The sequence below is a fragment of the Protopterus annectens genome, chromosome 8.part0 (assembly GCF_019279795.1).
Source record: "Protopterus annectens isolate FY-2018-M chromosome 8.part0, PAN1.0, whole genome shotgun sequence".
NCBI lineage: Eukaryota > Metazoa > Chordata > Ceratodontiformes > Protopteridae > Protopterus > Protopterus annectens.
The window spans coordinates 1,343,585,067-1,343,599,717 of NC_056741.1; the positions used below are offsets into that span (position 1 = coordinate 1,343,585,067).

At 42.5% G+C, this 14,651-nt stretch overlaps 1 protein-coding gene across 2 annotated transcripts in view; it reads left to right on the forward strand.

Moving 5' to 3' along the window:
• The window catches only part of UBE4A (ubiquitination factor E4A), a 1,266,879-nt gene that overhangs the window by 607,689 nt on the left and 644,539 nt on the right, over positions 1-14,651 (forward strand). For both annotated transcript variants that reach the window (XM_044080891.1, XM_044080892.1), the window contains exons 9-10: positions 7,087-7,420; positions 9,605-9,731. In XM_044080891.1, the coding sequence (XP_043936826.1) occupies positions 7,087-7,420; positions 9,605-9,731 (461 nt within the window). The remainder of the gene's footprint in view (positions 1-7,086; positions 7,421-9,604; positions 9,732-14,651) is intronic.

Below are 14,651 nucleotides of genomic sequence, written 5' to 3' on the forward strand. Positions count from 1 at the left end.
GCCTTCTGTTCCTCCTTTTTCCCTTTCAAAAAGTAAAACAAAACTTTTTTTTTTCTCTCTTTCGCCTGAACCTTCTTGTGTACTGACTGTCCTTCTCAAACATTTTGGAAATATACAGTATATTTCAGAGCATTTGTTATAACTGTATTTGCTATAACTGATTTAAGTATTTTTTTCTGGCTTTTTGATTATTTACTGCTTAGCGACTGTTTTTTCTGGCTTTTTGATTATTTACTGCTTAGTGACTGCATTTTAGCCTGTTTATACAGCTCTGCATTCTATTTAAACTGTTTTTGTGTTGATTAACTGTTTTGCACTTTTAAAAAGTTAGTTGTTGCTTAATTTTACCTGTAGGCTAACACACTCAAGTGCGCTAGCCGCTTAAAAGCATTTATAGCATTTACTGTCTGTTTTTCCTCTGTTTTCTGCAAAAAAGAAAAAAAAAAATAATAATCTTGTTTTCCCGCCTTACTGAACTAGAATAGTCCAGTCTTCAGAGTTTGCTGATCTCTGGGCTTTGTCTTGGTTCCTGTGCTATTCCATATCCTTATTTGGATAAAAGGAAGCGTCTTTGTTCACCAGTGTGAGTGGGGAGCACTGAGCGGCCTATTTGTCCCTAGAGGAGTGGTTCCAGCCAGAAACTTGTAGTCTATTGGCCATTTAGGGTCAATTCCTAGCTCTTTTCAGCCCCCTGTAATAAAGCCCGCTTTAGTGCGCTTTTTCGCTTGTATTCAACTCAGCACAGCTCCTCGTGGTGTCCTGCAGAGTTCTACAAGCAGCAGAGAGCAAAAGAGTGACTTTTTCCTGATTTAAGTATTTTTTCTGGCTTTTTGATTATTTACTGCTTAGCGACTGCATTTTCGCCTGTTTATACAGCTCTGCATTCTATTTAAACTGTTTTTGTGTTGATTAACTGTTTTGCACTTTTAAAAAAAAGTTATTTGTTGCTTAATTTTACCTGTAGGCTAACACACTCAAGTGCGCTAGCCGTTTAAAAGCATTTATAGCATTTACTGTCTGTTTTTCCTCTGTTTTCTGCAAAAAAAAAAAAAAAAATCTTGTTTCCCGCCTTACTGAACTAGAATAGTCCAGTCTTCAGAGTTTGCTGATCTCTGGGCTTTGGCTTGGTTCCTGTGCTATTCCATATCCTTATTTGGATAAAGGGAAACTTCTTTGTTCACCAGTGGGAGTGGGGAGCACTGAGCAGCCTATTTGTCCCTAGAGCAGTGGTTCCAGCCAGAAACTCGTAGTCTATTGGCCATTTTGGGTCAATTCCTAGCTCTTTTCAACCCCCTGCTATAAAGCCCGCTTTAGTGCGCTTTTGCGTGATTTAGCGCGGAGTTGCCCATAGAGCACCATCGGGCAGCGCCGGTTAAACTATTTCTGGCTCCGTAAAGTCTGCTCTTCAATTTTTCCCTTAGAACTTCTCTACTTGCAATCTAAACAGTCTATTCTCTATCTCAAAAGCTCAGCACTTGCTCCTAAAGCATTTTTATATAGGTAAAGTACTTGTATACTAAACAAAGTTCTACATTAGCCTAGAATCCCCTTGAGTACCAATTTCCCTATAGGTCCCTTCTGACTCAGTTACACAGCAAACTTTTTCTAGCATGTCGAAGGGTCAGTTGCTAGCATCCTCTCCTGTTCAGCTGGTGAATCTGGGCATCTTGAGGCAATGTTACAATTGCCTCATGTACACAGACAACCCACTCCTTCTCCCACAAAACACAAATACATGTGGGAGATGCAACTATATAGCCAAACTGGAGGCTGAGCTCTCTCAACTCAGGACTGGCAAGACCAGACAGGAGGAGAAGGAAACCACGCACACCACAAACCCAGTTTCACATAGAACTATCACAACTGCAAAACAAACACATAAACACACAAAGACATACTCGGAGGCACTGATCAAAAATCTACCAAAACTACAGAGGCCTCCAAAGCAGACACCCAAGCAACTGCCACCTCAAGACATAAGACATGCAACACATAGTTCTCAAAGTCAGTGTGCTAAACAGTCACAGCCCTTAAGGCCAAACACAATGCCAGACACACTTGTTATAGGTGACTCCATAGTCAGACACACTGACATCCCACTCACCAGACTGAACAAGGAAAAGATCACAGTAAGCTGCCTGTCAGGCGCTAGAATCCGCCACATAACACAAGCACTCAGGTCACTCCACAGCAAGTACAAGTATGACTCAGTCATTGTCCATGCCGGTGTGAACGACCTGAGACGCACCTCCCTGGACTACATGAAAAGAGACATAGAGGAGCTCTCAGATTATGTAGCCCAGGCCGGTATGACCCTGACCCTGAGCAGTATCCTACCCTCACCAAGAATGATGCCACAATACAGAGACAAAATGATCAGCTTTAATAATTGGCTTAATTACTGGTGTCATCCTAAGGGGATCCAATGTCTGTCTGCCTGGGATGACATGCTTGACAAGCCACGCTGCTTCGCAAGGGACGGCTTGCACCTGTTACCACTGGGCTTCCGGATATTGGCAAAGGCTCTTGCCACCCCCATAGTGCCTTTTTTAGGCAAGGCTCAAATGATAAACCTACCGCCCTAGAAAACAAAAATGGAGAAAAAACAAGGGTAATACTGCTCAATGCCAGAAGTCTAAACCTCAAGATGCACGCCCTCGAAGCCCTCCTCAGTATGGAGAACATCGATGTCTGTGATGTGACTGAAACCTGGTTCAAGGCTCCTGAGAGCACCCCAGCACTATCAGGTTATACCTCATATCATGCGTTTCGGCCCCAAAATCCGGACTGAACCACAAAAGGAGGGGGAGTATCCATATTCATAAAGGATACCCACACCTCCAGGTTAGTGGCAACGCACGAAGCATCGGAGACCATCCAGGTGCAATTAACCATAGGTAAAACTGCCCTACAGTTTGTAACATGCTACAGACCACCTTCTCAAACTCAGGAAACCCACACAGCCTTCCTGAAGACACTGGAGAGTATGAATGTCTCTCCAAACACCATCATATTGGGTGACTTCAACTACCCAAACATAGACTGGGAACATTACTCAAGCCCCAACACCCTAGCCCAAAGGTTCCTTGAGTTCATAAACTCAAATGCTATGGAACAACTAGTCACCATTCCCACAAGAGGAGAAAATATACTAGACCTGATCATCACAAACATGGGGACAAAATGCTCCACACCGGAAGTATATCCCTCATTGGTGAGGTCAGACCATAAATTAATCTCACTGGAGATCCACATCCCGCCCCACCCCCAGCAAAAGACCACAGTGAAGAACTTCTCAAAAGCAAACTTCACACTTCTTAAGACTGGAGTGGTATCCTTCAAGGCCCCCGAGCCAGTGGAAACCACAACCCACGCTGCTGAAACCCTTACAAATGCCTTCTACGAGCACCTCCAGGAATGTATGGATCAAGCAATCCCTAATAAAATCAAGACCCTTTCCACCAAAGGCAGGCGCCCGGTCTGGTGGACTCCAGCCATAAACAAACTCTACAACAAGAGGAGAAAGCTACTACATGACAGAGCAAAATCCCTAAATGGGAAGGCATCTCTGATCAATACTAGCAAAAAACTACGATCACTCATAAAATCATCCAAGGCCAACTTTGAGAGAAAAATCGCTAATGACACAAAAGACAATCATAAAGCCTTCTTTAGGTATGTTAGAAACCTGGGTGGAAACTCCCAGATATGCTCAGAATTAGTCCAAAATGATCAAAAAATCAATGAACCCACAGACATTGCCAACATACTGGCAGACAGGTTCAGTGCAAATTTCTCCCTCCTCCCCAAAAGGAGAAATATCTATCCCACCAGAGACTAGCCTCCCAAACATGTCAGATCCCCAGCTGAGATCAGCTCTCTGTAAAGCAAGAAACACAGCATCAATGGGACCGGACGGTGTCCCCGGCTGTGTGCTACACGAACTCAATGAGGAACTAAACCCACACATAAGGCTGCTGTTTAATCTTAGCCTTACTACAGGATACGTGCCCAAAGAATTGCATACGGCAACTGTGGTCCCACTCCACAAAGGCGGTGCTTCTACGGACCCTGGAAATTACCGCCCCATAAGCTTGACGAGCCTTGTCTGCAAAGCTATGGAGAGGATCATAATGGAACTCATAAATAAAGACATTGGGGACCTACAGACACTGGATCCTACCCAATTTGGCTTTGTCAAGGGCAGATCCTGCCTCTTGAACTTGGTCGACTTTTTCAAACAGTCACTAAGGCCATTGATGAGGGTAAGGCAGTTCACACAGCCTACCTTGACCTAGCAAAAGCGTTCGACACAATACCCCACTCGGGCATCATAGAAAAGCTCACCAGCTTAGATGTAAACCCATATGTCACAAGATGGGTTGCAAACTGGCTCAAGGACAGAACACACAGGGTTAGAGTTGCTGGTGCCATGTCAGACTCTAAGCCGGTCACGAGCGGTGTCCCACAGGGCTCAGTCCTGGGCCCTCTCTTGTTCGGCATTTATTGTTCTGAAGTGCAGGCAAACATAGGGGGATTGTGGCTGACAAAATTTGCAGATGACTGCAAACTGGGCACCATAATTGACACTCCATCAGACACAGACATCCTCTAGAAAGGTCTCATAGAAATGGATAACTGGTGCCAGAGCCATGGCCTTAAGCTAAATGCCAAAAAATGTATAGTCATACCCTTTGGGAAAAACAAGGTAACCCCTAATTACCACATAGGTGGTAATCCATTAAACACGGAAGAAGTTATCAGGGACCTGGGGACCCAAGTTGAAAGTAACCTCTCTTTTGACACTCACATTGCCAAAGTGGTTAGGAAGACCTTCTACATTGCCCACCTGATCGTGAAGGGATTCACATCCAGATCAGGAGAGGTCATAGTACCCCTGTACTCTTCACTTATCAGACCAATGATTGAGTACAACGCCCCATTCGGAATGTACCTTATCCGACACCTGCAGCAGTTGGAAAGACCCCAAAAGTTCCTCACCAAAAGGATAAAGGGGCTCAAACATATGTCATACGATGCCCGACTGAAGAAACTCCAGCTCTATTCAGTCGCATACCTTCTGCTCAGAGGTGATCTGTGCCTGACATACAAGGCCATGTCCAACCCGGAATTAATGGACATGCTCCACCTCAAAAAATCCAAATCCACCAGAGCCACGAGAGCAAGAGACTTAAACCTCAACACGGATATAAATAGGACGTGCTGGAGGGACAGATTCATCACCCAGAGACTCCCTACACTATGGAACAGAATCCCAGTCCATGTGAGGCAGAGCCCCTCACTGACTCTGTTCAAGAGAAATCTTGACGAGTGGATGGGAGATCGTAGGTTTACCCCGGGAATCATCTCTGTATCACTGCTGGACAGAGGCACAGCAAACTAATGGGTATAGTATTCTCATCCTAAGGGGTGGTGAAAGCCACACACACTCTGGCTAGGCTTTTAAATGCCCTAGGGCAGATAGCTAGTATGAACATATGAACCATATGAACATATATAAATATAAATTAATTTCCTCTGCAGTCACCAGGCTATGCTTAGTCCTGTCACCTCATTGTCTGCTTCTTTTACCCTACCCTAAACTTTTGGTTGATGGTTATGAGACAGTCTGAAGCTGGATGTTTTCTGTTGTTGTTGTTATGTCATTATACTTTGCAGGTTATCTAAGCATCCCCTTTAGCTCAGCACTGAAAATAATGCAGATATGCCATGATATCAGGTCAGTGCTGGCATGTAGCTGTTTATTTATTAACCAAGTGGGTTGTTTGATGTTTAGTTGTCTCCTTTCAGCTGTGACTAGTATTGTACAAGGAATGAAAATGGAAAGAAAAATGTATAAAAAATCTTTCCCTATCTGTAACTCCTGTTTAATATCCAAACAACAGGAATTTTAAAAGTAGGATCTTTTTGCCCCTTGTAGCACTTCCAGTCCCCCTAGTAGGAGTCAGTAGATAAGAGGCTGACTTCAAGCCTTCCAAGGAGAGGAGTACAGCTGTCCTTCAGATACTGTACATTTTCCTTGTACCACTGATAGTGAGGGATCCTGGAATATTAGGCAGCATAAGATGAAGCGGTTCAGTGCCATAATTTGTGGGTTATTGCTTCCTGTTAGTTTGAAAAGCCTGTAATGAATGTAGTAGTTACTTTGTTCAGGCATTGGAAATGAGGATTAAGAGATGATAACAATAAATTAAACTTTAATGCATTCATTTTATTTTTTAAGTAGAAAATGTATGTGGATATGTTACCTTCATGTTAAAAGACAAGAGGATGTAATTAAAAATCTTTGTATGTATGAAATGTATGCTGTGCACATAGTTTATACCGGTCAGAATAGTATAGCTTTTGTTGAATATGTACTGGTGCTTAAGAATAATGCTATGAAGTGGGTTTCTTTTCCTGTTCACTGCAGATTTTATTGAAGTATACATCTCTGACTTCTTGCATATTTTTTGAAGTAACTAAATGGGTAATTCTTCTTTCAGTCTTTAGCAAAACAGAGGAGATTCTTCAGGTTATGAACATGCAATGTGCACTGATAATTGTAAAGCCATTTGTTCCAGTATTGCTGCTGTGTCTGAGGAATAACCTTGGTTCTTACAGACAATTTGAAGATATCCCCACTTACTACAGAGAGGAGAAGTACTGAAGCTGTAATGCAGGGCTGAAGAACCGCATGCGTTGCTGACCTTTCTGCCAAGTCAGGTGTTCCTATTCAAGCCACCCCCACCCAATTCATACATGTGTACCGTCTGTCAGGAACTCGTTTGCATTTTCCCTTTTTATAATTGATTCAAAACCATCACCCTGTACCAGACTTGTTGCAAGCATTTTTCTAAGCTGGCATCACTCAAAAGGTCTACTTATTCCTCCAGTATTGGTTTAGTTAAAGGTAGACTAGCAGGCACAGATTTTACTGATGTAGTCTGTTTTCAAGTGTTTCACTGACTGCCATATATATATATATATATATATATATATATATATATATATATATATATATATATATATATATATATAAACAAAAAAAAAGCTAAATATTTCTTTCTTTCTTGTTGTTTCTAGTTTATGGTCCAGTTTCATGAAAAAATTTACCAGATTCTGAAAAATCTCTTACAACTTTCACCAGACACGAAGCATCGTATATTGTCCTGGCTGGGAAACTGCCTTCATGCTAATGGAGGGCGTACTAAGATATGGGCCAATCAAATGCCAGAAGTTTTTTTCCAGATGTATGCTTCGGATGGCTTCTTTCTAAACCTTGGAGCTGCCCTTCTAAAACTGTGCCAGCCATTCTGCAAACCTAGATCTGCCAAAATTCTTTCTTTTAATCCTACGTACTGCACCCTCAGAGAGCTAAATGAGGAGGAGAGAAGGAACAGGAATGTACATGTCAAAGGTGACTGAAGTTTTGCCATTTTACACACACAAACACACACACCTTGTGCCATACACAAAGCTTTAATTATACTTTATATATATTTTTCTTGTATGTTTTATCTGTATATTTGTGTATCATTTTGTTCAGGACTATACCCAGAACTGAAGAGCACTAGTTCTCAAGTAGTAGCTTGAAACAGGAGGAGGATGTTTTCATGCCTTGTTTTAGTGATTACTCTTACAGGTTTTCCACAAATGTATTGTTTTTCGGCTTGTGGTGTATTTGCAGCCCTTTGTAATTGTGACTCCCGAGGTAAAACCTTGAAATCAACTTAGAGTGCTGTTTTTCTTTGCACAGTGACTAAAGTGCAGTAGAATGTGGGGGTATTTAGCAGACCAAGGAAGTCAGCATAATAGAGGAGTAAAACCCCATTATTGCCACACCATGTTGGAATATTCCAGCCTGGCTAGTGACAAGAAACTTTAGGCCTGAGTAGTACCATAAGCAACTGATGCTGCAGTCCTAAATGGTCCTTTTAGCTCACTTTTACTAGCTTACCACTGTAATTATGAATTTCATGGCTCTGTCTCCCTCTGTATAAAGTAGTATAATTTTTTAGATATATACTAATTTAAGGTTCCAGCAAGCCGCGGTGGTGCAGCGGTAGCATTGTTGCCTCACAGCAAGATGTTCTCCCATTCGATTCTCGTCTGGAGCACCTTCTGTGTGGAGTCTGCGTGCCCTTCCTGCGGTCAAGTGGCGTTCGAAAGACATGCTTAGAATGGGCGTGCCTTCGCTGAAGGTTGGACGTCGAGCTGGTACCTCGGCACCCGTAAAAAAATCTACTGCCATTCATTAGCGGACCGGAGTTCCGCTGTGGCGACCCCTAACCGGGAAAAGCCGAAAGAAGAACAACTCATTTAAGGTTCCACTCGTGTATGATTAACTTCCATTGTTCTTGCACTTTGAGTTGAAGCAACCTCCCTGATTGATTTTACTTCCAGTCTGTAAGAATCTTCAGAATGTTTCATAGTCCTCCTCTCTTACCCATATACCCTCCTTCATGCCTATAAATGCACCGCATTGCTGTTTAGAGCTACCCGGCTGGTTATTTTATGAAAGTAGAAATGTGCATCCCTTGTTTAAGAGTATGCAGAGAACACACAAATGGGGAAATTGACAGCATAGGCACCTTTCTTCTTCTCTGAGCATTCTTCTGTCAGCACATTTTCAGTTCCGTCAGTCCAAATTTGAAAGCATTTTTCTATGAATGCTTTCTCCATTTTGCCATCTTCGTGGAGCATTTCAGTACATATGTTGGCTCCTGTGTACTCTTCATCAGCATTGCTTTAGCACATTCCATCAGTTCAGACACCTTGCCCTAGCCTTCCCTTTCTTTGGATGGCATTCTTAAACAGAGTACAGCTAGAGGTGGCTGTGTTTCAACCACAGTTCCGTTTGTGTATTGAACCAGTGATCATTAAATGTCCATTATTCTACACTGTTCCTTAAGTCTGATAGCCTGTTTCCTAGATATCTCACATTAGCAGTTGAAAACTAGATTTTTTTTTCTGTTATATTAGTTGCCACCCCGCATCCCCACCTGCAGAATCTACATTCATACTTTTTTATCTCCCATTTGTCTTTTTCATGTAGCAGTTTATTTGTATGCTTTTTATGCAATATTGGTTACTTTTCAGATGGCAAATTCCCACCCACCCCCTTCCCGGGGGGGGGGGGGGACTCCATGATGTATTCTGTGATGAGGTTTTTAAATAGATACTTCCTTCTATCTTCTCAGTAGTCATGGTAGTTGTTGACTAAACTACCTTTTTAAGCACCTACTGAAGAACAGATTTCTTGTCCAACAAGCTCTTTATCTCCTTCCAGATATAGCTAGAACTTCCTCTCCAGTGTTTTATTTACTTGTTTTTCCCACCACAGTGAGCTGAAATGCGAGGGAGAGTTCTCGTTCCTGTTACAGATGAGCTATTACCAAACCTCCTGTTCCTAATCTCCACTTGAAGAATGCCATGGGTCTCTTCTTTTTGATATGTCACAGTATTTGTATAAATAAAAAAAAAAATGTAGAAACATAGTTATCAAGACAACTGGTGTGCTATGAGTGTGTATAGTCTATAGATAAAGGAATGTAGGAATTAATTTTCATATCTGACTTTCTACTTATTTTTTTCATTTTAGGTTTGGAAAAGGAAACTTGTTTAATTCAAGCATCCACAGACCAAGAACCTATGTTTGCCCAAAATTACAACCTTGTAACAGAAAACTTGATATTAACACAGTACACTTTACATCTGGGATTTCACAGGTAATTTGCTTCATTTCCATTACTTGCGATTGTACACAAAACATGATTGGACCTTCCCAGACATCTGCATATCATGAAATCCCACAAGTAGAACTCATCCAATCTGCTGAGTGTACCTGTCTCTTAATTCTGATGTGCAGTTTTGGGACTGGATAACATTTAAAAGTAGTTGAGTCAGAGAGATGGAGTCTACCTCCTAACTACTTGTAGGCCATGTGGATGTAGTCCTTTCTCCTGTCTTGTAGCAGTAATCTAAGGTTTATTTTTTCAGCTTATTTATTTACATGTATGGGTTTCAAAAATCACAGGAAGTGGATAAAGTGCTTACTTCTAACAGCATGCAAATATTTAGTTGAGCAGTTAAATCATTTATGACTGTAAATGGCTTTAAAGTTAATAACATTTGTAATACTATAGCCAGAGGCAAGACATCTGTCTGCTGATAACGTGGCTTTGTCAGTCTGCTTGAGTATCAGCAGGGCTATCCAAGGCAAGAGAAATTCAGCATTCTCTTTGTTTTAACAGATAATCTCTACAAAAAGTAAGAGCAATGTAATCCAGCATGGAAAACTGGCACCTGAACATCCATACATGCATTTGCTCTTATTTGGGTGTGGGATTAGGAGGTGTAACCATTGTTTCATTGCATCAAATGCCTTTATGATGATTATGGTGATATTTTATCTTTTATCTTTTTGTTCATTTGGAGTATTAACCAGCAGCACAGCTCTAAGGGTTAGTAAAGTCTTTAACATAATTGCAAGTCTAGAATCACTAGTGCAGCACGTAGATATTTGTGCAAAAGAGAAAGGAAAAATATGAATCTTGATAAACTTTATAGGCAAAAAGTGATAGTTTGCTAATTGAGAAGTCTTGCCCCCAATTACATTAGATTATATTTGCCTGGCAGTTACCCTATATCTGATGCACCCCTTTAAAGGTATTTAGCAATCTGCCTCCCACCAGTCCTTTCCCTTCCCTTCCCGTCCTTTGCCTTTTTGAATGCCTCCAAGAATTTCTTTTCTTCCAGCTGTTACAGTAATCCTTTCCATGGGTCCACAGCCATCTCTGTAAAGACATATTTTTACATATGTAGGAAGGGATTGGTCCCTAGAATCTACTATCTGTGCTCCCCCTCCTTCCTGTCTGTGGTCCCTAGAGTCTACTGCTTCAGTCTCCATTTTTCCCATGTGTTCCCCATGTCCAGGGTGATCCCATCACGTCTTTCTTGCATGAACTTGTATCATTCCTCCTTCTCTTGTAGTTTGTAGCTGTAGATTCATAGACTGTTACTAGGCTAATGACCGGGGGGTTCTATGCCTAGGCAAATTTTCCTGAAAGAATAATGATGTCCTCTATCCAAATAGGACATTGAGGGTCAGGCATTTATAAGCTACCTCTGTCCATTAAGGGACATGGGTGCCAGGCCCATTGTAAATTTCCTATTCCCCATCCACTGGTCTAGGTTGTGCTTAAACTGGGTAATAGACAAACTCCGCTTCACATGGATGAGAAACGTGTTTCGTAGGAGAGTTAGTCTCTGGGACACATATCTGTCTCTCCAGAATGTTCTGTTTAAGTCACAGACAAAATCAAGTCCTTAGACCTTGCATTTCTCATACTCTTTGACTTATGAATATATAGGAGAGTATAAGTGTGGAGTTTGGGGATGCTTTTATGACAGGTGTAGATCACCCCTCAGCAGTCTATAGGACACTGAGTAGAGGGAAAGGTCTTTAAGGCACTATGTAGAAGGTAGGTTTGTTATGCCTTGTATTCTTTTCATACAGAGCCTCTGAGTTCACTCCAGCTGCTGCATATGCCTAGTCAGGTACACACCAAAGAGAGCATTGTATTCTACGATCGGTCTGATAAGAATGGAGTACAGTTGGATAATGACTTCTTTGGACCTAGATGCCATGCCCCTACTTATAAGTTGCGCAATATAAAAGGATTTTCTCACTGCTGTGGCCACGAGGTGGTCGAAGGAAAGGCTACTGTCTACATACATACCCAGATCCCTGACCACTGGGTTGACTCTTAAGAGTGTATTATCAACATGTTAATTAGCCAGGATGGTTGACTTCCGAAAGGGTACAGTTTTGCATTTCTTAGCATTGAGTTTAAAACCATGGCTTTGGCACCATTTTGTTAGTCAGCGATAGAACTCCTTGAAGAATGCTATTGTCTGCAAGGGAGTCAGTGATAATCTCCAGCTTGCAATCATCTGCAAACTTAGTCAGCCATAAACCTTCAGCATTTGCATCCATTTCAGAGAAATAGATGCCAAAAAAGAGCAGGCCCAGAATCAAGTCCTTGGGGGGACTCTAATAGTGACCGTCTTAGTGGAGGTGGCCTCACCTATTTTGACTACCTGGGTCCTATCATTGAGCCAGTTGACTGTCCAGCGGGTGATAAAAGAGTTTATACCTACATTATTGAGCTTTCCTTTAATGTCTGAGTAGAATATTGTATCAAAAGCCCTGGCCATGTCGAGGTAAGCAGTGTGCAGTGCTTTGGTGACCCTCTCAAAAAAGTCAATCAGATTTAATAGGCATGACCTTCCTTTACCAAAGCTAAACTATGATGGGTTCAGCATTTGCAGGTTACCTATGTCCTCATTTAACATGTCCATGGTGATTATTTCCATGGCCTTACATATGAAGCTGGTCAGACTTATGAACCTGTAGATGTTCATTGTGTTACACTGCTGCAGTCATTACACTTGGATTTTCCTGCCGTCAGGCAGTCCCGCAGTCGGCCAGAGTTCCAAAGTCTTGGTCCAGCGTCAGTTGCTGTCGCCTCCTCCCTGACGTCAGTGTGACAGGGGTATATAAGATGCAGCCCACGCCATTTTCTTCAGTCTTTCTTGCCGCGCGGTGCCCGAAGCAGAAGCAGTTCGCAAGTGCCGGTCGGCCGACTCCTGAGATTTTCATTCTGAATCCAGAACCGAAGTCTTCTAAAAAAGCTAAATACCCCATGGGGGAAATTTTTTCTTGCCTCAGATCGATGTCAGTAAAAGTTAATAACTGTATTTTTTGTGGGAAGCAAATACCTCATAAGGATTTCCACTCCTATTGTATTCCATGCCTAGGCCCTGACCACGACGTCACTGGTTGTCGGTTTTGTGCTAGGTTTAACAAGCGCACTATTAAACGTCGGTTTGATTTTGCCCGACGTTATTTTGGTAAAAAATTCAATTACACTATGCCGTCGGAAATTCCGATGACCGCAATGCATAAAAAGCGCAAGGACAAGGACAGGCATCCAAGGCCCAAAACGGACAACGAGGCCTCTTCTAGGCCGGTCGCCGGTTCTCCGGTTTTCAGTGAGGCGCCTACGCAGCTCCTGACGACTGCTTCCATAGAACCACAGACTGCCTCCGACTCCCACGTGGAGCTGGCTGGGCCTTCGGACGCACTAGGCCTTCAGCTTACCGATTCTAAACCTACAGAGGAAACCGAAGTAGCTGAGCAATCCACAGCCACAGAGGGTGTTTTCAGACCTACCCAGTTAACTATTAAACCCTCTGTTAAGTCTAAGCCCCCCTTAAAAGCAAAGAAACAGACACAACTCTCTCCAGGACAGGCTTCCATGCCTAAGAAACAAATGCTAAAAATGGCCGAGGACCTAATCACCCTGATCAGGGGGTCCCATCCCCCTCCTGATAAAAAACCCAGGCAGGATGCAGACTATGAATCTTCTGATCAGGTGTCCATTTCCTCTGACTCTTCCTCGGACCTAGGATATTCTTTACCCCCTTATGAGGATTCTGATGCTGAGGAATCAATCCCATCAGCCTCTCCGCCTGAGGATTACTCCTTTGGGGAGACCTTACATACCATGAGAGAGCATTTCCATTGGAAAGGCCAGGATTACTCAGAATCCAAGAAAAGACTCAGAGACTTCCTTTTATTGCCCCAGCACAGACCCCTTGCTATCCCTCCAGTTTTAGACATTGTGTATGATGTGTGCACTGAATCCAGTTTGAACCCTGACTCCTTACCCCCAGCCCCAGTTAAACCTGATAGATATTACATAGTCCCTGACTTTCACAAATTTCTGTACAAAAGCCCTGTTGCTGACCCTGAAACTATTTCTCAGGGACCCAAAGGGATTAAGGCCTCATCAGCAAAAAACCCAGTTCCCTCTGACAGAGATTCCAGAGCATTAGACAGATGGGGAAAGAAGGTATATACGTCTGCAACTTTAGCAATGAGAGCCTTGAATTGCCAGTTTCACATGCCAAAATATCAGCAATTTTTGATGTCTCAGTTGAAACAAAAGATGCTTCCAGATTCAGATCCTCCTAATTTAAAAGAAATGCAGGATTTATTGCATGCAGCTGAACAAGTGGGAAAACATACTTTGCAATTTGGGTTTGATTCCTTAGAGGCCTCCTGTAGAGCAGCAGTTACAGGCTCTGTCATTAGAAGGCATGCTTGGTTAAAAGAACATACGTTACCAGATCATGTTAAGGTCAAATTATTGGATGCACCTTTGCAGCGGGATGTGCTGTTTGGAGTTAAGGCAGAGGAGGTATTAAAGAAGATGGAGGATAAGGCAAAATCTATGCAAACAGTGAAAGATTTCTTACAGGTTCAGCCTCCTCATTTTAGCAGAAATTGGCCAACAAAGAATTGGTCCTTTCCAGTCACAGATAGACCTCAAAGGGGCAGATATAGATGTCCAAGAGGTAGAGGTCAGACACAAGGCCCTTACAGGCCTCGACAATGGGGCACACTAGGCCAGAAAGAAGGGGAAGACAGGCCCCAACCTTATAAAAAACAGCCTCAGTGACTTTCCACTACAGCTGCCAAACAGCTCTCTCTTGGCAGCCCCCTTAGGAGGAAAACTGGCACTTTTCTATCACAACTGGCATTGCATCACCAAAGACAAATGGGTTCTCAACATTGTATC